The sequence below is a fragment of the Lonchura striata genome, chromosome 12 (assembly GCF_046129695.1).
Source record: "Lonchura striata isolate bLonStr1 chromosome 12, bLonStr1.mat, whole genome shotgun sequence".
In the NCBI taxonomy this organism is placed as follows: Eukaryota; Metazoa; Chordata; class Aves; order Passeriformes; family Estrildidae; genus Lonchura; species Lonchura striata.
Genome location: NC_134614.1, coordinates 18230137 through 18256415, shown reverse-complemented (window position 1 = coordinate 18256415; position 26279 = coordinate 18230137). Strand labels below are relative to the sequence as shown.

At 42.9% G+C, this 26279-nt stretch overlaps 1 protein-coding gene across 21 annotated transcripts in view; it reads left to right on the top strand.

Annotated features, from left to right (window-relative positions):
• Positions 1 to 26279, top strand: part of MAGI1 (membrane associated guanylate kinase, WW and PDZ domain containing 1) — a 332629-nt gene that overhangs the window by 289845 nt on the left and 16505 nt on the right. For 16 of the 21 annotated variants that reach the window (XM_021551165.2, XM_021551060.2, XM_021551155.2 and 13 more), the window contains 6 exons: positions 6186 to 6217; positions 12126 to 12342; positions 18058 to 18135; positions 20795 to 20886; positions 21798 to 21990; positions 25463 to 25756. In XM_021551165.2, coding sequence (XP_021406840.1) covers positions 6186 to 6217; positions 12126 to 12342; positions 18058 to 18135; positions 20795 to 20886; positions 21798 to 21990; positions 25463 to 25756 — 906 coding nt within the window. The remainder of the gene's footprint in view (positions 1 to 6185; positions 6218 to 12125; positions 12343 to 18057; positions 18136 to 20794; positions 20887 to 21797; positions 21991 to 25462; positions 25757 to 26279) is intronic. The other 5 variants (XM_021551117.2, XM_021551108.2, XM_021551098.2 and 2 more) reach the window with 1 other exon arrangement.

Here is a 26279-nt window from a genome sequence, read left to right as displayed (position 1 = left end):
AAGAGCTTCTGTACGGGCTGCTCTCCAGTTATGAAATACAAGAATCTGCCATAAACCACCCAGCTTGAGCACATGGATTTGCACCTTGTAGCAGTGCTGTGGTTAGTCTGAAGACAAACATTTCTCACTGACCAGGATAAATACAGATGTGACTGTAACAAAATGTGCTTTCTCCTTCTCAGTGTCCTCTGTCCTGAGCTTGGAGTGGCAGTGGGGTTGTCCTGGAGGTGTTGCTGCCCTTTGGCACCTCCATGGTCATGGCACTGGGCATCTTCAAAACTGCAGCATGCCCCAAAAGTTGTGCAAGGGTTTCCATAAATAAAGCTTGTAAGTGATGGATTTTGTGGGCTTCTGGAAAAGGAAAGTTACCCTCATGGATAGCCACACATGGATGATTATGTATATGAAAAATGGATGCATAATACTGTATGTACACAGCCTCTTATCTGTGTAAGAAGAATGTGGGGCTCTGTAATTACTTTCCAATTCTATCTCAAATTTGTGAGATTTCAGAAACTTAATGTCTATGTACATATTTGTTTAAATATCAACAAAGGTTTTCATCTAAGCATATGACTCTGACAGCTTGAGCTTTATGATAAGCACTTCATTTAATGAGCTTCAAAATAAAAATACAAGAACTGCTGACATGCTTTCAACCATAGGCTAGATGGGTAATTGTCACACTAATTGTCAATCTCTTTATTACCTTATTGTCTTGGAATTACCTTATATATATATATATATATATATTACTGCATAGATAAATTTATATTTTCATAGTAATTAAATACCATTTTATTAGCCTGTATCTTTTTTTATTGTTTCTAAAATCAATTCTCATTTGAGATGCTGAAAATGTGACAGAGAGTTTAATGGCAAGGAATTGTTTAACATCCCAACCAAAAGTGAGTATTTGAGGCTAATAAAATTGAGCATCTTTAGAGCATCTAGAACTGAAATTCTTCTTAATGGCAATAATGTTCTATGCCTCATTATGCTTTTCATCAGTGACAGTGGGTTAATAATGCCCAAGATGATCTCTCAAAACATTGCTTTCTTGGCATTAGCATTGAACATTAGCATTAGAAATGTAGCATATTTCACTGCCTTTGGTAGTTACCAAACTTGATTTATGGCAGGGCTATATTACTGCAGTGTAAATTATTCTCTTGCTTAAAGCTTATATTGCATAGCTAATTTTTTTTTTTTGCTAGTGCAGTGTCACTCTTGTTATGTAAATCACAATGACAAGCAGAAAAGTTTGGCAGGGACAGGTAGGGGATTTCTTCTTAATTTTTTCTTTCTTCTCCTTATGCTTGCACAGACTTGCATCTCTTGCTGCTGATTTTTCTGGTCTGAAAAAGATGAACTTCCATCTACCCTTTTAAACACTATTTGTCCTTTATTAGAAATTCTTTGGCAATGGGTAATACAGAATCAAGGGGTTTGCTTTGTCACCACCAGTCTCCTGTGCCCTGCCCCCCAGAGCAGCACTAATGGCCATTAGCATTAATTATTTAAAGTTCCTTGTTTTGCACACAGATCAATGTTCAGTACCAGGTATGTGGTTGTGCACCCCCTGACTCCAGTACTTTACCTAAACCTCATCTTTCAAAGTGTCTGTTTTCTTTGATACAGGCTTTGGTTTTTATTCAGCACGGTGTAAGTGCTATTTAGAAAGCTTGAAGGTTTTATTTTTCTTCCAGGCAGGAACATTTCCTCTGTAAATGTTAACCTTGGGACACAGTCCGAAATCTTTATTTTCTTGTGTTTTCCTTCGTTTCCAATTAATTTTCAGTGCTGGTGCATTCTGGGCTATAGGTGACATAGGGCAAAACCTAACGGGTGACCTTTCCTCTTAGACTCACCTATGGCTTGTTTTGCTCTTGGATATAGATGATCCACAAGCTGTCCACATATTGGATGAGTTAATGAGAAGTATAAATCTAGAAACAGCTGTTCTTCTCTCTCATGTGCAAAACCACCCCAAAACTGAAAAATGTTGAGTAGTACACAGATAATTGTAAGCCATACATAAGATGATAGTCAGGCCTCCAGACTGGCTCTTAGCAATTCCAGGAGCCTTTGTCCTGTGGGTGGGTTGTGCAGACTACTGAATTGTTTCAATTTCAACTCAAATCCCATTGAAATATATAATTTGCGTGCATGTGTGTGTGGTGAAAAGTGTTCACAGCAGCTGGCCTCCACATGTCTGAGCTGTTGGGATGTGCTGACTCCATGACTGCTGTAGTGCCTAGAGATAAGTCTTCCTTAGGATTCAACTTTAGAGAATTTTGACCTACTGTCTCTAAAATGTGGGGCTGTGGAACAGGGCATGTTGTGTCTGGCGTCCATTTAGGTAATTTTGGGGCATTTGTGGCCTTCTGAGCTCTCACCAGAAGCAGGCCCAGGCTGTGGTGTGGGTTTGTGGTCACACATTGCATTCTGTATAAGCTCAGCAAAGCACAGTTTGCCATCTTTTGTGGTCTTCCCATGTTACTTAGGTTGCATAAAGACAAAGGAGTTGAGGAAAAAAATGTTCCTTTAAAAATTGCATGTTAGAAGCAGCAACACTTGAGGTCAAGTTTTATCCCACGTGTTCTTCCATGAACTCATCATAAATAGGGTTAGCAACCTTACAGCTTCCCAAAAGCTTTATCACTTAAGACTGCACAGTTCACACAAATAATATGAAATAAGCTGAATTACGGATTTAATTCATGGGTCACATCACTCACAACATAACACAGTGTCATGCAACAGAAGCACAGCTCCTCATGGGTAATGGCATTAGGAGTGCTGAAGTCATGCTACAAAACTTGCTTAATGGTTTGCATTTTTTCCCCTATGTTACAAAATGTAGTTGAGCAGATGGATGCAGCCAGCTGTACACAGAGCTTTAGGGAGTACTGGGGAGAAAAGAGAGAGGGTTTTGTTAAGATAAATGTAATAATCTCTGTGATAATTAGTTTAATTTAGATCCCTGCATCTGACTCATTTTTGACTAACCTTGTATGAAGTCTTTCTTGCTTTGCTCATGGGTCTGTGAATTTTAGTTTGATTACAATCCCTTTTTTTGTTCTTGTGGCTTGCTCACTGATCACTGATATTTTTCATTAAGCAGTTGCTTTATTACATTGTTATTTAGAGAAGAAGTAATTTGTGTTTTCTAATTAATTTAATTCTAGGCACATTTAGTAAGTAGCTACAATGAGCCCATTCAAGGGGTTTTAGGTCATATTGACATTGTTTACCAGATGTGCTCAGTTTGTTTTAAAACATTGTTAACTCTGTGGTGACAAGAGCCCTGTGTGATTGCTTGACTCTTCCATCTTCTCTAATCTGTATCTCTAAACCCCCCCCAAAATTAGAAGATGCATTTCAGGTACTAGTGAGAGATGCCTATAGGTATCAAATCACAGGGAAATTATATTGCAATGTCAGTATAAACTATTACTATTCTGGCTTCTCCTAACCAGGGATGTGAAGCCACCCACCAAAAAGCTGGATAATGCCAAAAAGATGCAGACTGGATGTTCAGTCTATGCTTGGCCCATTTACCTCTGAAAAAGTTTCAGTGAGTCTTCAGGAGATGGGGCAGCCAGGAGATTGAGCTTCCAGGCAAGGCATGGCGTGAGCAGTGATGGATTCCACGTTAATGGAATCCTTGGGCCAGTGCTGTAATTCGCAGCTGTCACTATCCCAAATTCATGGGCTTGGGAAATGGTTTCACCAGAAGCTTTTTGGAAAAGCTTCCTTGCTAGTGGAGCTCCCAGGATTTGGGAGTTATTCAAGCACTTCATGTTCATCGCTGTTAAATGCTGTATCCATTCCATCATCTGAGCATGAAAACTCCCCATTACACCTATCATTTGCTCATTTGGCCTGCTGTGCCAGGAACTGGAGTTCTAAAATGAGACCCTAATTAGATGAATAAATAATATTTTCACAGGAAAATGTACAGGCAGGTTATTCCCCTGACTATAAGCTTGTCCCATGAAAAACTACCAACAGTTGTTAACGTGTTCTGCAGTCACTTATTTTGGTAAGAAGTAAATTATTGCTTGTTCTGCAGCAAAGTCTGGCACAGAGCAGCGACACTGTAAGATCCATTGGTCTCTGAAGGACTCACCAAACAAAAGCCTTGATGTGTTTCCCTTTGTTTTTCAACTGTTTTCCATCTCTTTGGGGTTGGAGCAGGCAACATTAACGACAAACTTTGAAGGGAAGGTTTGTTCAGTAGTTCATACTTACTAAATTTTAACATTTAATGCTTGTGATTCCATAAACTGAATTCTGATACAATTTGTCCCAGCAGCTCACCTGCATTTCCACTTTGTTTTTTGGAGGGAACATTTAAAATGTTGTTAAATCTTTTGTGTCTCATGCTGGTCTGTTAATGGTGTGTGTGTGCATGGAGATGTGTTCCATGTATTGATTTAATAGGAAAGATTGTCTCTTGGAAAAGAAGAATTAACGTGTGTGCATGCATGTGGAATGAGGGAGAGAGAGAGGAGAATCTCTATCTGTGTGTTTATCTCTGTGATAAATGATGCCTGCTAAAAATGTGACTTTCCATGAACGTTATGAAGTGTTTTCCTCTTTAAGGGTATTATAAAAACACATCAGCAGAAATGAAGCTGCATTCTCGATTGTTCAGTTCAAACAGTTTGATGTTTCCTTGTCCCTCAATCAATCAGTGCCTGGAGGGGTATCAGCTATTGGCTGGGAATGCATCAGAGTGACATGCAGAGCACGGATATTCCTCAAAAGCTTGAAAATATTTAATTTAAAATACTCATTACAGTATGCATCTCAGTCTGAGAGTAGCAGCAAACTGAGCTCTGATTATCATTTTTAATTGTGATCTTCCCTATTCAGTGCTAAGTTCTCCCAAATTACCTTAAAATAAGCATCTTCCTAGACAGATTTTTAATTCACTTGCATTGCTTATTTTATTCTCTGTGTAAAAGTTATATGAGGGTATGGGGTTTAGAATAAACAAAATGCATAAAGTAGAAAGCATAATGCGGCATAAATGCCACATAAATCACATCCTAAAGACAAAAGCAGATTTCAAGCATCTGAATTACTGAGCACTTAATGTGGAGTCTAATCTGTGTTTTGGTTTATGGAGTGTCACACAGAGTAAAAAAAATATGGGAGGTTTCCTCTCTCTTCCAACAGTGGGGGGATAAGGGAGGTCTTGACCCCAAGAAAGAGCTTTTCCTGCATTGTAGGTAAATCCCCAGAGAAATGTCTCCTTTGCTGCTGGCAACTAGACTCTATGCACAAGTAGCTGATTGAATTATCACTTGAGTTCTCTTGCTCATCACAGACTAGTAAGAGGCTGCTTCAAAATGCAAAATTATCTCCTTGAAGAAAACCTTCCCTGGTGCCCTCCCGGTGTTTGTTCCTTTACCTCACCTGCAATCTGTGTAAGCCCTGCTTCTCCAAGCTCCCTAGCATCCCCAGGGGTCAGGGCACTGGTAGTGCTGTTCTCAAGCCACAGCTCTCTGAAATTGTACCTAACAGATAAAAATCTCAGACTTACACTTAGGATGGACAGGAAGGAAAACCTGTGGGGTTTTTTTCAGTAACAGTCATAATTTTAGGGAGAGAAGCTTATTATTCCTCATGCTTTTGTTTTCCTTTGCCCAGCCCAAACCTCTAGGCTCAAACCCAACACGCATTTTCCGTTCCAAAAAAAATCAATTTCTAGAGAAATACTTTTTAAAAAATCAACCTGTTTCCCCTGCGCCGCTGCGATTGGTCCGATCAGAATCGCCGAGCCGATCGCGTCAAAAGGAAAGAGCCCCGGCTTAATTGCGAGCTAAAGCCTCCTCTAATCCGGGGGAGCACTTGAGATTCTGCCCAGGCAGGCGCCGGGCTCGGGCAGCCGCTGAGGGCTGTGGGTTTCTCTCGCAGCCTCCCGGCTCTGCAGCACAAGGCAGCATCGCTAATGCAGACACAGCTCTCCCCCCGCTGCCTCTTCCCCGGCTCTCGCTCGCTCTGCCTCTCGCCGGGCTCTGATTCGATATGAACAGAACGCGAACTCCGATGCGAGAGCTGACATAACTCTGCAGATGGCTACCTCCGGGTGATACACCTAGGGATTTTTTCTTTAAGGGAAGGTAACGCTTAATGCTAATGTTTCTTTTTCCCTTGTTGCCATTTTTCAGGACTGCCAGTCCCAAAGAAGAGCCCAAAGTCGGTAAGCACTTTTCAGCTACTATTTCTGTCTGTTTGTCTGCTTTGAAGGAAAAAGGCATGAGTTTGGCTTGTTTGCTTTTCTGGGTCTCGATTGTTTTAAGTTGTCTTTTTGTTTCAACCATGATTACCTTGCACGGCTCCTGCTGCATGGGGAGATGAGAGGGGGATGCAGTACGGTATTTGCTTGTTTGCAAATAAAGCCTCAGGTTTACAAATCCGCTTCCCTGACAGATGAGCTTCTCTGTCGTTTAACTTACCAAAAAAAAAAAAGCTATTGTTTCCTTTTGGAAAGATGGGAGGCTCCACCTTCTTGCCAGATTCCAATTCCTGTCGGGTGCTCATAGGCACCAACCTTTTCCATTAACTCAGTGAGTTTTCTTGAGAACCTTTGGCTGAATTATTAACAGAATGGTAAAGCATGCACCTTGTTGGGAGAGACAAAGCATGAGCAGAGCATGGTTACAGTTCCCAGGGAATACAGCCAGCTGTCCGAGTGCCTGCTCTGGAGGCATTTCCATACTGAGCAGGATTGTCCTGCAGGTGTAAGATTCCTCATTTTTTAAAAAGCAACAACAGAATAATGTTTTCTTGTCCTCCCCCCCCCGAATGTACTTCCATGTAAAGCTGTTACCTGGAAACATCTTAGCATCTTAGCTAGCAGCACAGAAGCTGTGATCTCAAGTATCGTTAAAGCTCCTTGAATGGCATTATGGAAGAAATTAATGTGCCATTTGTATGCAACGAAAAGCAATGTTTTATTTTTAAAAGGAATGAAATATCTAAAGCCTGAAAGTTTGCAGTTATCTGTTGAGTGTGGGGGTGAGACAAAATTCTCTGCCAGGAGCTCTGGGGAAGCAAAGCAAGTGATGTATTTGCTGTGCTATAAGATGGTGTGAAACTTCACCAACAGTCCCTGGTGGTGCCAAAACCTGCAGCTGGGCACAGCCCACCTCGCCGCAAACCTGGGCAAGAGGTTTAGGAAGCGGCTGAGCAGAAGGCTCTAGTTTTTGATACGAGCTCTCTGCTCATCCAAAAAGAAAGCCCTGAAATAATTAATGTGATTCTGATGGCTTAGGGCAGCGCTGATTAAAGTCATGTGAGCCCAGGCCTCTACCATTGTCAGCTCGCATTACTGTTGGGAGGCAGAAGTGCGGGGTGCTCCTCGCAAATCGCAGCGCTGTCAGCCCTGCGCTCGCCGCTGTCACACGCGGGGGCTGTTTCAGCCCTCGGTGAGCCCGGAGTGAGTGTGTCAAACACAGACGTGTCTGGCACGTTTCTGTTCTCTGCCTCCACTTTCTCCCCCGGTCAGAGCAGGATTGGCTGCACGCGATCTGGGCTATGACTTCTGTCATTGAACCAGCCCTAATCCATCAGCCTCGGTCTTCCCGAAGCGTGGATGCTCCCACTTTGCCACACGCACAGCGGGATCCTGCCGTGTCAGGCACCGCTCTGTGAGCTGTGCACAGTGAAAATCTGAGCAGCATGTAAATCCATGGCAGGATAATCCAGCCTTGGTGAACAAAGGGGCTGCTTACAAACAGGTGTAGCTATGCAACAGCAGATTTCTCTCTGCTGTTTGCTCTGAGGAGCCTGTCAGCCTGGGGAAAGCTGGCATTCCTTTGCGTGCCTCTCCCAAGCCTTTTCAGGGTTCCTAGGGTCCTAGGTGGTGCTGTTGCCTCTAAAGCACAGGATTCCCAAAAAGCAGAGCCTCCTGCTCCCCTGGATGCACACAGGGTGGTCGGCAGCGCTGTTAGCAGTGATGTTGTACTGACTGCAGCATCCTGCGGCCGCTCCTCGGAGGGCAGAGCCAGCAGGGCACAGCCGCTCCTTCCTCCCCGGGCATAGCTGACATGTGGGGAGTGAGTGTGGAAACAAGGACCAAAGTGCCTCAGGGCATCTGTTTGCAGAGGAGGAATCTCCTTGGGTTGGATTTATACCAACCCCAGAGCTCATGTGGCCAAGGCGACAGTCAGAGGCAGGGAAGACGTGGTGTCTAACCCATCCTTGGTTTGTTGAAGGGCTGCTGCTCCACTGCAGGGAGTCCAGCCTGACCTTCCTGGCCATGAGGATTCCCACTCAAGACAGGCAAGAGCCAGTCCTACCCTGCTGGCATGGTCCCTGTCTGGGGTCCCATCTCTGAGCTGTGCCCGCGTGTTTCCGGAGCTGCTCTCAATCCCAGGGACTCCCGCTTTGCTGCTGTGCTGGCAGCGATGGGGCGAACACGGAGCTGCCATCAGTGCCAGGGGCTGTCCCCAGCACAGCACAGCTGTGGGGCTTGGGGGGACGTGCTGCCCATTGCCCCCGTGCCCTTTGCTCAACATTTCCCTTTTCCAGCACTCCTTGTACAATAAACAAGCTGCAGTTAGAGGACAGCACACATCGAGCTGGGAGCACTTGGCTTTGATCTTAGCTTGTGCTTGTTTTTTGTTTCTTCTGCTGCATCAGGGAAGTCACGACTCAGGTGTCCATATTCTTCTGCTTTGCTCAGGAGATGAACCTTCTCTCATTCCCTTATATCCTTTCCCAAAGCCCAGACACATTCCCCACTTACTGCCAGTGGCTGATATTCATTCCTTAAGCAAGTCCTATTTTCTGTTCTCAGCTTTATTCCTGCATTCCCCAAAGGCCAGCTTCAAGCTGTTGGCACCTCCTGGCTGTGGTAAGGTGTTAAAGCTGTGAGAGGTTTGTTGGTGCTGGGGCTGTGACACAGCCTGGGAAGTTTTCTTGCCTTCAGCTCAGTTTTGCTGGGCTGTATTTGTCAGTCTGTGTGTATCTTCTGACAAACTTTGCTCTTCTTGGATTTTAAGGAGAGTTTTTCAACCTTGGTGAAAGAGCTAAATTAATAAAAAACCCCTTTCCAGCCGTACACAGGACTGGACATGTCTGAGTTCTTTATTCCCTTTCCCTTCACCAAGGACATGCTCCTAGCAGCTCACTGTGCTGCTTCATTTTTTTTTTTTTAATTTCCCATTGATGATTTTTTAGATGAAAATGGATAATATTTTGTATTGAACATCTGCAATATACATTATAAGTGTGAAAAGTCTCTAGTATAGCATTTTCCCCTGCAATTATCCTGGTATAACATGGATGAAAACAAACTTTTTTTTTTTTCTTTTTTTTTTTTTCCTTGTTGCTTACATCAAAATACTCCACAAGGGGGCAAAGATTCCACTTCCAGCTCAGTTTGCTGTCACTGCCGGGACCAGCTTCTCCAAAAAGCTCTACAGCACAAAATCTGCAGCTAGATCACTAGACAATGGGAAGATAGGATCACTGCAGGGGGGATAAAATGCTAAGTTCTTCTAAAAATCTGATGCTTTTCTTTTGCATTTAAATAAGTGCACTGCTAGCATAGCTGACTTGTGACCAAAAATGCGATTCCTATGCACAGCTAGTTCCAGACAAGAGATTTACCTCATTTTTTTGGGTGGATAAGCAGCACCAGGGACTCTGCCAATGTCCTGATTTTGGAAGAGAAATTGGTTCCACAGCGAGTCTGTACAAGACATCCCTCTTCACTTAGAGCCCAGGGACTTGGGTAGGGCATGAGAAGTTCCAGCTTCTCATGTATTTATTTTGTCATGGCTGTAAAACAGAATCAGAATTTTATCCCATCACCTGTATTTAAGTGTGCAGTCTGCCTAAATGGACTCAAGGTAGTCACCATGGCCTTGATTTCTAACCACTTGGTAAAGGTCCTTCTGGCAAGCCACTGATGCTTATCAGCAGCTCTGGAGAAGATCTCTCAAGAATCAGGGGAGCTGTTCCTGGCTTGGGTAGTTCAGTACTCCATGCTCTTCATAGCTCCTGGCAGAAATGCTGATCTGCTTTACTTGACTCTGAAAACCACAATCAGCACCTCAGGGTGAGCTCAGAGCCTCCTGCTCTGTCACCAGCCAGATCCTGTGCTCATCTGCTGCTTTCCTGCCCATGTGTGTGAACCCAGCAAGCTGGACAGTCAGATTCAGACCCAGGAGGATTTATTTCTTTATTTCTTTTTAAATCAGAAAGCTTTCTGAGAGTTCTCATTATTTCCCTAAGGGCTGAATAAAGCATTTTAGTCCCTGTCCTCCACATTCTGTAACCAGTTATTTCCAGTGAGATTGGCCTGAAGTTTTACAGGATTCTTGTAGTTATTTTAGAAGTTTGGCCAAACAAACCTATCCAGATGGCTGGACTGAGAGATGTATTTTTTTTTTAAGTTGATTATCCCCAGCATAGCTGTTTTTAAAGGGCTTCATTAAAAATTGAAAGGCTGCAAGTGAATTAGCTTCATTTACCACTTAAAAAGCTAAAAATGTTGGAAATTGGTTTAGATATTTGTATTTGAAAGTCTGCAGATGAGTAATCACAGCAGGTAAGCTTTGTTCAAAATTGCTTTAAAGGACAAAGGCAATTTCACATTCTAGTCAATCGAAATACCCTTTAAAAATATGCTGGTGGTGGATCAACAACTTGAATTCAGGGCTGAAAGGTCAACATTATTTGGGCTGTTGAAGCTGGGATTTTTTTCCCTGCAAAAACCTAAAGAATGTGCAACCTCACAATAATTTTACCTGGGTTTTTGGGGGTTTTTAAGACTTTAAAAGAGGGCACTTTGTATAGTTACTTTCTCCTCTGTACTTAATTCAGCTGTTCTGTGATGGAGCGTTGGCTGCCTGGGGTCTCATGTTCAGAGTGAGCCCAGGGCTGCTCAGACTGTGGCCAGTGAGCCCCCCATGCTGATCCAGTCTGTGCTGCTGGCTTCTCTCCCTACCCCAGCCTGGGTTCCTAGAGAGAAGTACCTGAAAACACAGATTTTTGTTGCAGTGTTTTCAGATATCCTCTGCCAGCAGGAGGCTTAAATTTCCGCCTGAGGTTCATTGGTGTTTGTAGCTGACCCCTTTTTGCTGGGAAATAGTGGATGTTGGATAAACAACCTGTGGGATGCTGTTTTTCTGGCCACCCTCTGTGTCACAGCAGCCCTGGGAACACAGTTGCCTGTTCCAGAGCAGGTGGGAGATTGCACTCAGCCTTGGTGGCAATCCAAGGTTCATCTCAAAAGAGCATTAAAAAGCATTTGCTGCACAGTGTGGGGAGCTCTTGTTGAGGATTTTGTTGCATATTGAGCAGTACAAATCCTGGCCATGCAAATGTGACTTGTGCTTCGTTTGGGCACACAGTTGTGAATTTGAGTTAAGAACTATATGCCTTGCTTAGCTAAATAGTAAGCAGTCAGAACTCTTGACATGCTACTTTGGAATAAGCCCTGAGTTTAGATGGGTACATTTTTTCCTGTTATACTTGATTAAAACAAATTAAACTTAAAATAGACATTTTCACATTTGATAAGGTCTGCAGAAGTCCCTTGGATGCTCTAGGGAGCAGAGCCATTAAAGGGGTAGTCTGTTGTTCACAGACTTTTAACGTGGGGAGTTGCAAGAGCTGCAAAGTGATCTCGACCAGTAAGGGCTGTGCTTGAATCTGTTTTGAGTTTTCACAGTGAAATCTGGTAGTTCATCCATTTTCTTTCAGGCTCAAGTTAGACTCAGATGTTATCTGTATACAACGTTGTTGAGATTTTCTGCCTTAATTCAGGAAAAAAATACATGCGCTGAAACTAGTAACCTATAATGAGATTTAGATCTGTCTTATGTGTGAGATGGGAAAATGCTCTTTTTTTTTTTTAAATGATGAATTACTTTGTTTTGTATATCTCTTTCTGTCAGTCTGCCCATCAGAATCTGTCATGCGGGAATTCAACTGTACCCAGCATTAACCGGGTAGCAGCAAAACCGTGACATATATTTACTTACGTGCATGCAGAAAAGCCTGATCAAAGAAGGGAGAAAAATTGATGGAAAACACCCACTCGGCGACCAATAACCGTCTGTTCTCTCCCTTTCCACTCACTCTCTTCCTTACAGCAACCACTTGAAAGGAAAGACAGCCAAAACAGTTCCCAGCAGAGCGTCTCGAGCCACCGCAGCGGGCACACCGCGTCCCCCGCGCACAGCACCCAGGTGCTGCCGGACTTCGCCGCCCCGGAGGCGCCGGCCGCCGACCAGCCGGACACTTCTGGGCAGAAAAAGCCAGATCCATTCAAAATCTGGGCCCAGTCCAGGAGCATGTATGAAAGCCGACGTGAGTATGAAGCAGGTGTAGTTGCTAAGGCTACGGCTCCGGCAGCTGCTCCCTGTGTATTTTCTTTGCAAAGAAATGAAGCTTTTAGGTTTCTGCTGGAAATGTAGGGTTTCCGCTGGTTAATTTGGTGCCTGTCAGTGAGATCCACTTGGTAGAGCTGCAGTTTGCTGTCTCATGAGGACTGGGTTTAGATCATCTCTAGGTAAGGGCACATAGACCAAAGCTTAGTATGAAAAATCCCTTTAAAATTAAAGACTGTCTTTTCTCCCAAGTTTTTATTGTGCTTTTAAATTAGGCTGGAGGAGAATTTTCAAGTTTGTTATCCAGATCCTAACCTCTTTTTTGAGGTTAAGATTGATGATCTGATATGCATAGGAATTTCAGTAAGGAGGGGAAGTATTTAGTTTGCTGAAATTCATATCAGATGCTTTTCAGCCTCACTCTGGGGAGGAGAAAATCCAGCTGAGCCATTTTACTTTGACCAGAGTGGACACTTTAACAATACAGATATTAAATGCATATTTTAAGTGGCTTTTATGGCAATTAATAATCTGCACACTTAGCTAATAATTCAGCAGGGTTTTGACTCTGTTCCAAGACTATAAATGTGGTTTCAATCAGTTTCTTCTCAGGAAACAAAATAAACATATTGGCTTTGCTTTAATTGCACTGCTGAAGATGATCAAATCTGTAAAAGCTTCTTAAAGAGTTAGAGTGTTAGGTTCATTTTGAAAGGTAGTAGTTACTTTAGTTAGAGAAAAGGGAGTTTCAAAGTCTGAGTACTTTGAGAGTATCACCCACAGTTTGATTTTATTGTCTAACTGGAAATTGGTAAAACCAGTAAGAAATTAACCTTTACCTCAGAAAGAAAAATGGTAGGACTTTTTTTTACTGAAAAATGAATCACTTTGAAGTCTTACATCCTGGGAAAATTAAATCATGAGTCACAGTTTCTTGGCTGAAGATGCATCTCTTTGGATTGAATGTCTCAGCAATGCAGTTTGTAGGTGTCTCTGCTTTTGTGCACTGCTTCCCTTCCCATCCTTTCCTAGGGATTGGATGTACTGACCCTGCAGGCTGTCAGGCCAGGTCGTGCTGATCTGCAGACTGCAGTGGTAGAACTTGTATGTGAAGCTCACTGAAATAGGAAAAGGGGGTGAGAGCTGAGGGACAGCAGCTGCTGAGCCCTGCAGGGCTGTGGGCAGAGCTCCTCCTTCTCCTGCCTGGGTGGACAAGTGTCCCATGGCACTGGCCTTCCTGCTGCCCAGCCCGCATGGTTCCTGCTGCACTGTGCTGCCATGCCCTCTGACCCCCTGCAGCTGCTTAGCTAATTTCTAATTAACTGTTTAACTCACACTAATTAGTCATTAGTATCAGCTTAGCAGCCTTAACTCCTGCCTGTCTTTCTTGATAAAACCCAAGACTGAGCTGGAGAAAGCCTGAAGTGCACAGGCAGGCAGTTGCCCTTCTGTGTCACCTCCAACACCATGTGCTAAATCCTCCCTCTTTCCTCGATGGCTGCAGTTATCCTGTAGAGGTTTTGTCCTTGGCTGGGACTAGAGCCCTTCCAGAGGCCTTTTCACAGTCTCTTGACCTGCTGGCTTCCCACAACCCATATTTTTCCTGTGCCACAATCCTCAGTGCTTGGGCCTGTTGCTAGACTGGGATCTGCTACACCCTTCAGCTTCCTGGTCTCACCTTTCCATAGTCCAGCATCTCTGCAGTGGGGCTGATCCTCTTCTCCTGCTTCCATCCTTGTCTCTTGCCTCTTCTACCAGATAAAATCTGTTTGAACATTGTTGCTTTTCTGTGACCTTTTCATCCCATTGCTGTTCCCTTCCAGGAAGGTGTTTTTCTGAGAGTTCTTGGTTTCATGGATAGGGCTTTTTTGGAGAATGGTGGAAGTGTGATATGGTCATATCTCCTTTTAAACCATTAGAGGTGTCCAAGACCCTGTGAATTTCCAACCCTAAGCTGGACTGAAACACATTCCCTGGGGATTAACCTGCACTCTTATCTAGTGACATGGCTTTGCTGTGGGTAATGAAATGTGAAGAAAAGCAGGAAAGATAAGTGGAAAATTAAGTTGGATGTGCTCTATCTACTTTTGTGGTCTGATTCCAAAGCACGACTGGTGGTTTTACTACGAGGTCAGTGGTCAGCTCCTTCTTCCCTCACCAAGCCCTTATTTATCACCAGACTCATAAGCAGAGCCTGTGGTTCACAGCTGAAACCAGGCTCTGTTGCCTGGGGGGCTTGGGGTGAAGCCCTGTGTTTCTTTGCCTTTGTTATGAAGCTGAATCATCCCTTTGAAACTCATTCCCAGTGTTTCCCAAGCATGTCTCTCAGGCTATTTGTAGGGAGCTCTGCTGACACTGAGCATCAGAGTGTGTGATGGGAGGAAGCATTCCCTGGGGACTCCAGTTCCCTGTCTGTCAGCTCCACCTGTGCTGTTCTTCTTGTTTTTACCCAGCTGCAGTTGGGTTTAACTCCAGTGCCACCTTTGGCTAGTAGGGAAACAGTCACATCTTCTCTTTCTGCTTTACTTGGGCACCCACCCATTCCCTCAGGCTTTGGGACTGCCATCTCCAATGACAGCTTTGGGTGCTGGGTGTGACTGTCTCTGCAGCCTTCTGATGGAGGTGTGAGCAGAGCTAAGTGAATATCTTATGCACAGCAGGAGGATGTCACCCTAGTGCCAGGACTGAGCGTGGGTGACACATCCAGTAACCAGGGAATCTGGTGGGTTCTAGAAGGCTCCACCACTTGAGGAGCCCCAGCACAGCTCTTCTGCCACTCAGGCCAGGGCTTGCCCTCTGTTAGTTGCTGGCCGTACATTTTAAAAAGCCTGAAAAGGGTTATAGGATGTCCTTCTGTAGAATGTTCTTCGGGGTTTTGAATCCTCAACAAGTGGATTGAAAAATAGGAACAAACCTTTGTGTTGAAGTATATAATGAATTTAAGGACAGAATTTAGAGCGTTAGATCATCTTAAGTGGTTTATTTTGTCCCATTTTTGAAATTGTTGAGCTTAAAAAGGGCATAGTGCAATTTTTCAAGTGCATTTGACACAAGAAGGTGAATTCATTAGCTCCAGCCCAGACAGATTTTTTTTTTCATCTAAAAATAATATTGTAAAGAGGTTTTATTCAGTATATGAATTCCTCTTTTCCAAGATATTTCTAAGAAGTGCTGAATCTGTAATGAATACCTACTGCCTTTTTCTCTAGGAATGCATCCCACTGTTGCTTACATTAATAATAAGAATGTAGACGCAGAAACCAAAGGCAAAATTTTAATATTTCCAAATATCTAAAATTTATTCCTCCTCTACTTGAGTTATCTTTGTATCAGTATTTCATTCAAAAAGACTGTATTTGCTTTAAGTGACCTGTCTCACTGAAGTCATTGGGTAGAGTACAATTAGGTTGAATAGCACCAGTTAACCCATAATTGTGTAAAAGCATGTGTTTTTACGATTTACCCAAAGCATCTTAATATCAGAAAGTGCTCCAATTCTGCGGGGGAGAGCCACAGACATTGCTTGTTTAGGGGAAGGGGAAAAAAAACAACAAAAATTAAACTAGAATTAATAATGCAAAGCTAAGGAAAGGCCCCATCACTGTTTCTGGACTCTGGCTGAGGGGAAGCAGATTAGAACTGCAACTTTATTCCACAAATACAGGTTAAAATTCCTTCATGTGGCGCTCCCTGGGGTGAGGGGATCAGCCCTGCAAGGTGCTGAGTGCTTGGGCTCGGGTCCAAGGAAGCTTATTTTGAAGCTGTAAACCCAAAGGTGTGCTTTGAGGCTAAAGCTGAGCTCAGATGCTGTGCTGCAGGCTGGCCCAGAGTGACCAGCCTTTGCTGGATTAAGACATTTGAGAATAGCCAGCTTTGTGGGGATGTGAAAACAGAGCATTTGGTGGTGGTAACAAATGCACTCTTTGCTGGTGCTGAGCTTTAGCTGCCTGAGCTCCTCGTTATGGGTAACTCATTGCTGCTCGTGGGAGTTGTGTACATGAATCAGAGAGAAGGACAAACCCTCAAGGTTTGAAAGCTGAAGCAGTTCCAAGATCCAGGAATGACACACTTGAAGAGCGCTCAGAGAGAGCAACAGCAATTGAATGGCTTAGCAGAGAACCACAATTCAGAAACCTCACACTGTTTTATTGAAATATATTTTTATAATATGCTTTTTACTTTTCAATGTATTACTAAACTTCCTTAAAGATTAACACAATCTGTTGTCAAATTTTTCTCATGTGGCCTGATTGCTTTGCAAAATACCGTATCCTACATATGGCCATCTGTCAAAACAGCAGTGACAAAATGAATTAATCTGAATTGCAGATGTGTTAATGAATCCCTTTGAAGGGCTTAAGCATTTAATTAAAAGTAAAGCAGAATACGATAGAGAATTTTTAAAGCTTTTAAAATATTCGAAGTTATCATTAATATTTGAATTTTATTTTCAGGCACATAATTTGTTTGGGAGGACTTTTCTCTCCCCAGATCTAATTAAAATAATACAAACAAGTCTTGACCCTAGCGTGTTCACTCATCGACAGTTACACAGAACTAAAAATATTTGCACAATAACACAAACATGAGCTAACTTTCCCTTAAAATAGAAAAGAAGAATACTCTCCTGAAATCACAGCCAAATTCTGATCAGACTGACTTGAAGGATGATTAGTAAAAGCCCTTTGGTAGGGTTATGTCCTTTTATTATATTAACAGTAGACAAACAATTGCAGTGATGCTCTTGGGCACACAGATGTATCTGTGCTCTTGGAGAACGTGTTGCTAAAAGGGATCATGATACTCCCAGCATGTTGCATGAGCTTGTTCATCTTGTCAAGAGCTCCTGCTGAATCCATCCTTGAAAAGCTTTCCATGGCACCACAAAGAGAAAAAAAAAAAAAAAAAATTTGAATTCTCCTGCAGTGGGATAATTTAGAAAATTGATTTCTTGCAACTATGGAGCCCTATGAGACCTATGGGTAAATTGCAGGACTTTTCAGCTCTGAAACTCTCCATCAGCTTCAGTGAGACTGTCCACTCCTAATTTCAGACTTGTCCTCATATATTTTGCTGAATCTGAACCTTAAACATTTTGTGCTTTGCCAAGCTATGAGTCACTAAAAGTGCTACTGCCTCAAATGAGCCAGCGACTAAAGCAAACTCACACTGATCATTCTTGAATCCATCTTATGTTGAAACTGATGTCACACTAGGCAGATTTTTATTTTATATAACATGTTAAAAGTTTGCATAGTAAAGTTTGATTAAAATTATCTATAATTAAGCACTGTGGTCATTGTTCATCACCACATATTTAGAATTTCTTTTAACATTAGGTGAAGATATTTCCATCTGGAAAACTAACTCATGTCATGAAGTTGAAAGGTTTTTTGTAGAAAAGTATATTTAAGGTGTTCTCACAGAAATTTTTCCTCTAAGGAGAAAAAAGGTTTTATAAATATACCTGCATGCATATGCATAAATGTGTAAATTCATATGTGTGTGTATTTTATATCTACATGTGCACAGGCAGAGAGATGTGAAACCTAGGATGTCATAATCCATAGTAGCTATAATCTTAACAAATTGTGCATGCAAACCTAACATGACCCATAAAGTCACAATTAATTAAATGAACTAACAAGAAAGAAGATACATTAAGCTTTGCAAAACTGTAAAATTAATATTACAGCTATGTCACCTTCACCTGCAACTGGACTGAGCAAGGGTGAGAGAGAGAGAGAAATCAATTCCACGAGTTTTGGAGAATGTAAGACTGTGCCGAGAATGTATCTGTGTCTTGTGATGTCTTGTTCTGGTGACATTGCTGCTCTGTGGCAGGGGGCTCTGCGTCACCAAGGGGGTCTGGCAAGGCCATGTGCCAGGTTTAGCCACCCAGGGGCAAAGCCTGGCTTTGCTGTCCTGGTTGGATGGTGTTGGTGGCCAGGGGTGGGTGTATCATGTTCCTGTTTCCTTCATGTGTTTGCCCACATGGCTCATCAACGGGGCTGCATCACCCATCTTTCCTGACATTCACAGAACTCTTTTTACCACTTTTGCACTGCTCTCCAAATGGTCTGATTTAATTTGGGACAAGCAGACTGCTGTTAAGTTCTACCCATTTGGGCTGCATACACATTTTATCAGAGTCAGACAATGCTTGAGATCAGTCAAGATGCAGGGTTGCAGTGAATGACTCCTAGTAGCCATTTTTCATTCATTTTCACCAAATTTTCAGAAACACCGTGTTCCCATTGAGTAAGGAAAGTGGCTCCTCAGAAGAGCAACTGAATAATGGGACAACTTAAAATAATTCTCTGGTATGGAACCTCAGAGGGTCTCACCTCTGAAGCTCGGGGGTGGAAGGGTGTTCTGGGCTGTGCCAGTGAATCACTGCCCTGCAGAGCTGCTGCAATAAGTGGTAAAAGGAGCTTTGTACTCATTCTGTGTAAAGGTGTGTTGTCTGTATGTCTGTTGTATCTGTGTTCCACCCTGCTGAAACCCTTCCAGTGGGAGGAGCGCGCTGTGAAAGAACCGGCTTCTTTGGGGGAAGACTTGTCTTTTTTTATTGCTTTGATGTAACATAGCTGGTCCAGCCTGGCCTGCTGTTCCCTCCAGCAGCACTAATTGTGTAGCTGGGACCCAAACCAGAGCCATACGGCATCGCTCAGCAAGACTGGAGGGGTGACAAATGGGAAGGTGTTGAGAGATGCTGAGGACACAGGCCCACGCCGGAGCTCTCTGCAGCAGCCACTTTACCTCTGACAGATCCAACACACACTATTAATTGTTTGGGGCCAGCCTTTGCCAAAACAGCCTGCAAAGGGCTGAGAGAAGCTCCTGGCTGTGTCTGCTTGTCACGCTCCCTTTGCTGAAGGAGTGACAAACAGCAATTAATTCATTGTCTGGATTCTGTTGTGCTGCACGTCTGAGCGTGGCGAGCTGCCTTCAGCCAGAGGAGATGAGCCACACACCCGGCGTGTTCATCACCCGAGCGCTCTGTAATTGTGTCTGGGCAAAAATCAGCCTCTAATTCAGTGAGGGCACGGGTGTTAAGCTTAGCTTATAATTGCAGGTAATTAAAATGTAAAAATATTATCTGTAAAGCCAGCTTAAATGAAAATGTCAGAGCAGACATCTGTACCTTACCATTCAACTATTTGTTTAATTTTTAGTATTCCCAGTTCTTCAATTTATGTTATGTTTTAACTCATTGAAGAGAGACTTTCAGAGGTAACCAAAAATCTGACAAGCGCCCAAGCAGACCCAATTTTTTGCAGAATAAGCACAGACAGTGTAAAATCCAATTAGGGCCCAATCTGACATTCACTGTTGCCAATGGAAAACAACCTGTTCATAGATACAGAAAGCTAGATGATGTGTCACCAAACGTGCTGCATCCTGTGTCTGAGGAGGCATTTATTTAAATTGGATTCCTGAAAGATATACTTTGGTTTCTTTGCTGAAGTTACAGGCAGCTGCCTGGTAAAGCAACAGCTTTTTATTATCATTAATTATAAATTTTGGGAGAGGATCATTACAAAATTAGTCAATGTTACAGATACTATCCAATAAATATTAAATGAACCTGAAGTTGTCTTCTGATATGATATAATGTTAGCAATTAGTTCTGCATTTTTAAAAAAGGGATGAAAGCAAGCATGAGTAAGTTAATATAAAACATTGCTGTTCAACAGCGCTTCAAGGTTAGTACTTCACTGTATGTAATATTCATTGTAAAAACCTTGCTGGTGCTCCATACTAATGAGTAGGTGAGGTTGGACTTTTTAATGTTTCCAGCTGGTTTTATCTATAACTTCAGTGCTTTTGCAGAGCCTGCACACAAGCAAGTGAGAGTCAGGAGAGCTGCATTGTTTTGAGTGGAGCCCTTCTGATTTACACCAGCTGGGGATCTGTCCCACAGTTGTTTAAAGCAGAGTTGGTAGACAGATAGCAACCTATGCTTGGGAAAGTTAATTAAGCATTAGAAGTCATAACAAGTAGCTCTTCTGTCTCCCATGCAAGAAGAGGCAGCTGTATTGTTTCTGGCAGAGTAATTCTCTGTTGTACACAGTTATTTATTGATGGTTTAGAAGAGACTCTTGCAATGGGTAAGGATGCTAATATTGACAGAAGAAAATATTATAGTGATAAATAAAGGATAAGTCACAATTGGATACCTAGAAAGCAGAAACCACTGCATAACTTTTAATGGTAATATAAGTAATAATCCTTTAGTATTTAAAACTATAAATGTTGATAGTTATGTCTCTTTTTTTTAAGTAAAAATGAGGTGGTCTCCAAACCCACCTCATTTGAAGGTTAAAATTGCATGGCACATCCTTTTATGTACATCTGAGTAGTCCTGATTTGGGTAAAAATATGTGGTATTTTGATTTAAAATGATAGTTTTTCTTCTTTCCCTTCAGTTCCAGATTATCAAGAGCAGGATATCTTTCTATGGAGAAAGGAAACTGGGTTTGGATTTAGGATTCTAGGTGGAAATGAGCCTGGAGAACCTGTGAGTATCATGTTTTAGTTTGTGACATCTTTCACAAACACAGCAGTAGAATGTACAGATGTGCAGAACTGTGGTGTAGCATCACTGCTAAATAGTTAGTGGACTATATTTATATATCCTGCATCTCCCCACCCTCCCTCCAAAATAATCCCACAACTCCATAACTGAAATGGGTTTGGCTTCTTCTTCTACTTTAATGATAAACCAAATAAAAACACATTGTACACTGAGGACAGGATGTCCAAGTCATGTTTGCAAGTGTTTTGATCTTCGACTGCCAGGTTTTCAGATCTTAGAATGATCAGTTCTCTCCTTGGAATTCAGTTAATTTATTTACCATAAATCCAGTGCCTGTGGGAGGTGTCATCCTTTCCTGTGCTGCAGGGTCCTAGCTAGATAGTGGCAGCATAATTTTCCATGTTTTTCCCTGCCAAAATTATTTTGCTCATTTATGGGAAGAGAGACCACAAATTCATCTTGTGTTAGAGTAACTCCAAAAACTCACTGAAGATAAACCAAGACAGAGTTGGAGGCCAAGTGTGTGGTGCAAAGCTTGTAAGCCCTGCAGGCAACTGAAAGAGTAACTCAATCTCAGCTTCCCTGACAAGACCCTCAGTGCTATTAACCATCTTCCTGTCTGGTCACTGTCTGGTTGAAGAAGTTCCCCAAGGCTGTCTGTCCTTAGAGTGAACGGACTGCCTAAAGAAACAAGATGTCAAACTTATTACAATTTCACATTGTGCTGTATTCACAGAGAACTGCTTTCACAGGAGCAGCTTTCCTGACCAGCAGACATTTGTCAACAATTTCATGCCCCTCCTATACCAGATCTAACTAGGAGTGCCCCATGCTTCCAGCTGGCTGTTGAGCTGGTTCTCATTGCTCTCTCCCCTCCTGTGCCAACCCCTCAGATTTACATCGGTCACATTGTACCGCTGGGTGCTGCTGACGCCGACGGCCGCCTGCGCTCGGGCGATGAGCTGATCTGTGTGGACGGGACGCCTGTGGTGGGGAAGTCACACCAGCTCGTGGTCCAGCTTATGCAGCAGGCAGCCAAGCAAGGTCACGTCAATCTGACCGTCAGGCGCAAAGTGGTTTACACAGGTAGGCTGCAGTATCACCCTGAAGGGGTGGATTTTCTTGTCAGGATCCCATCTATTCAACAAACGGTCTAGGGAAAAAAAAAAACTTATTCTAGTGCTGGGAAAACTTCCTCTTTTGCCTGTTTGTTGTCGCCCTGATTCTTAAGATTTTCGAAAGCCTTCTGAGTTTACATTCTGTTAGAAAACTGTCCCACACGTTTTCTATAAACAACATATTGTTTGGCGTTCCTTCGTGGGGATGGAGGAAGTTGATGTACTGGTGGTTTGTCCAATGTCTTTGGAGAGGTGGCCCATTCACTCTCCAATCCACTGTCACCTTTGGAAAAGTATAAAAGTTGGAGTCAGAAAATAAACCTTTTTCTTTTTTACCTTGCCATCGCAGTGGCTCATGTTGTGCTTTCTCGTGTCCTATAGCGACAGTTTGTAGTCTTTTTTGTTCCTTATCCAATAAGTTTCAAGTATTTTTTTCCAGTCAAGACTCTCTAAGTTGGCTTTTCCAGTCTTCATAAGCTTTCTGATAAAATGGGGAACTGTTTGGTTGCAACATACAATTCTTAGTTTGAGTTATGTAGCAGACACTGTGGCCAACTGCTCGTGTTTTCTGTATTCTTCCCAAAATAAATGTACAGCCTGATAGTCACCCTTAAACTGGGAATGAGGGAAAAGATGATGGAGAGTCCACAGAAGGCAGAGGCAGAGTGCAAGTGAGGGCTCTGGCGTGTGGTGGCTGCTGTCCCAAGCTCAGGGGAAGCTTCAAGAAGTTGATGGGAAACTGCAAACATTGTTGGTTCTGGTGGGCATGTTTGTTGTCACAGAATCATAGAATGGTTTGGGCTGAAAGGAACTTTAGAGATCCTCCATTTCCAGCCCTTCTGCCATGGGCAGAGACACCTTCCAGTAGACTAGGTTGCACAGGTCTAAAGAGTTATCTGTATACTGATTTATGCTGAGCATTGTGCACACACTGCACAAGTGTAGGATTTAAATGAACAGAAAAGAAGCTGGCAGAAAGACAAAGATGAAAAAAGAAGTGACACTGTCTGGTGCCATTTTGGCACCCAGGTAAGTGATTGAAAAATGTCATAATAGCAGAGAAAATGAAGACATGAGCATGAGCTTTCTAAATAACATGTGGCCATATGTTTAATACTGGAGAGTAATTTTTGAGTGCTGCCTGTCCCCTTCAGTCCCTTTAGGGATTCAGGTGTGGAAGTTGCTTTTACTCACTCAAAGAAAAGGATATTATATCACTTTTCAAGTTTAGGTATCATCAGATAAATAGGCAGTGACATACTTTGATCTTAGAGAAAATCAAAATAACATTCAGGCTTGAAATTAGGTCCTCAGTGGAAGCTAGGGCTGGAAGAGTACTTCTAAAATAGCTCTGTGTTCTTATCCAGGCCTGAGTTCCTTTGCACAATAATAAATAAATGTTCACTTTTAATTTCTTTCTTTCTTCCCAATGTGGATTAAACACCAGGTTTTTTCTCTCCTCTGACAGCATCTCTTTAATTCCTGACCAAGGTCTGGTGTGAGAGAAGCTTTAGAAGAGCATTGGGAGGAAGGGGAAGGGCAGCTTTATTTTGGTATTGTTTTTGTGTGTAGATTTTCTATGCAGTTTTACAGCCTCCAGGCTGGAAATTACCATGAAAGATTTAGATGCATGAGATCTCTCTTGATATTTCATTCAGAGGCATGTTACTGCAGATCGAGCTATTTCTGAATCATTGCAAATGTGGACACTTACTCTAGGATAAATTATTCAGAATCCCTTCTTTCACCTTATATTTGCAGGCTTTTAAATTTCAGCAGAACTTTGTGGAGAAGGCTGTTCCTGAATTTTGGTCCCTTGTTCCTCCTGTCATCTGTATGCCAGTAGAAAAAGATTGCTCAACTAAATGAGTACTCTCTGTCCTGAGATTCATGTAGGGGAAATTTTATGCTCCTGTAATCTTAGTATGAAGAATACTATTTATTTAGTACATACTTGTGAGTATGTAAGTGCAGACATAACTTCTATCCAAGGATATTTTAAAGCCTTTTTTTTTTTTTTTGCATCATTATTTTACAGGTTTAATTTTGTTTGCCATTCATTTTCGTGCTGATGCTTTTAAGATCTTCAGCTTAATTTTGATTCACCAAATTGGAGAAGTGACCTGATTAGCAGAGGCAGCCATTCAGCAAGGACAAGTGCAATATGCTGCTCTCAGCTGCACAAATGGGCTGCAGAGAACAGTCTGGGTAACAAGAAGTGGAAGCTATTGTGGACCACGAGTTTTATGCCGAGGTTGGCTCAGGTGAAGAAAAAGACTATGCAGAGATGTAGGCAAGGGGAAATTCTCCTGATTTCCCAGCAGATGATGGCTTAGTGCAATATGGTCCAGCACTTCAAGAAAGACATATTTAAGTTGGAGGAAACCCAGCTGGAGGGAATCCAGAAGACCAGGGAAAATAAGGAGAGCTCTAGAAAACATGGTCTGAAAGGAAATATTGAACAAATTTGGATTCTTTAGCTTAAAGCAGAGGAGGGGGAGGAGGTATTAAACTTCCCATGACTATATGAGGCTGCTGCAAAGAGGAAGGGAATAATATGTTCTCCATATGCCTGTTAGATAGCACTAGAAATAATAGCCTTATGTAGCAGCAGGGAAGATTTAAGTTAGATATTGCAACCAATAGATTGCCTGGGGAGATATTTAACAGCTGATTAGACAAACATCTGTCAGGGCTGATATTAGGTAGAGTTGGCCCTCACTCGAGGAGAGTCTGGACTAAGTCATTTTTTTGAGATTTCTTCAAGCCTTGTGGTAGCTGATTAGATTTTAAACTAATTCCTCTTCCCACTTTGGTTGCTGTTAAACACTTGTTTAATATAAACGTTAACAATGTTTAATGTTTGTACCAGACTGTACAGATGATAGCTGCTGGTTCTTCTACCCAGAAATGTTTTGTGCACAAGTTGTTTTGCTCATGTTTAGAGATTGTTATTACTAAAGATCCCATTAATCAAAGGCAATCAATGCACTAATTCATAGCTTTCAGTTTAAAACCACACAGAACTTGTTGTTGTGAGATATTCCTGCCTTCCTTATGGCTTGTGAATATATATGTACAAGGTACATATGGTTATACATATATAACTGAAGTGGGGATGCAATAAGTAGAGGAGGCACCTTTGAACTAATGTAATCCAGGTTTAAAATGCCACAGAGCATCCAAGCACACAGCACTGCACTGGTTTAACCAGGCTGCAGTTTGGCTTTGGCTGAATGACCACAGGCAGGAGAGGGTGAGCAGTGTGGGCAGTGCCAGCACCGAGCAGAGCTGTTGGTGGTGACATCTGAAAGCATGACCACGATATGATGGGTAGACTAAAGCAGCTGATTTTCTTGTACCCCTTTCTCAGCAGACAGCCGTCTCCAAGCACCAAACGGTGCAGCCTGCTCCAACACTCTTTGCTCTCCCCTCCCCAGTTCCCAAGGCAGAGAATGAAGTCCCATCACCGGCCTCCTCCCACCACAGCAGCAACCAGCCGGCCTCGCTGACGGAGGAGAAGCGGACGCCGCAGGGCAGCCAGAACTCCCTCAACACGGTCAGCTCGGGCAGCGGCAGCACCAGCGGCATCGGCAGCGGCGGCGGCGGCGGCAGCGGGGTGGTGAGCGCCGTGGTGCAGCCCTACGACGTGGAGATCCGCCGCGGCGAGAACGAGGGCTTCGGCTTCGTCATCGTCTCGTCGGTGAGCAGGCCCGAGGCGGGGACGACGTTCGGTGAGTCCTGCGGGTTTTTGACTGCCAGGTTTGCGGCCCAAGGAGGCGGGTGGGGAGCTGTTTAATTTAAAGTGGTGAGCGTGCCCCGATTTATGTAATTCATAGCAAAACCAGAGGCAAAGACTCGGTAGGTGTTTGCCTCCTAGGGTTTGTTCGGCACCGAGTTAAGTGAAATAAAACATCCCAACCTGAAGAACTAAGATGCCACCAATTGCAATTCCTGATGCTCACTTTCTGGGAGAACCTCTCTGGGGTTTGCTCTCAGAGGAGCAGCTGGGGATCCTCCCAGTGATGCTGTTTGCCAGTGCAGAAATGTAGCAGGTGGAATGAAATATGTCTCGTGATGGTGGAATCAAGCCAGTTGATTTAAAAGCAGTAATGCTTAAATTGATTAACTTCTCTTTGGCAATCAGGGTTATTCTGATCATCATGATGTTTTGTGAGCATGCTGGTAGCAGGAAAGTTTTAATTAATATTGCTTGCTGGTGAGACATAAAATGGGGAATACTGTTAAAAGAACAGG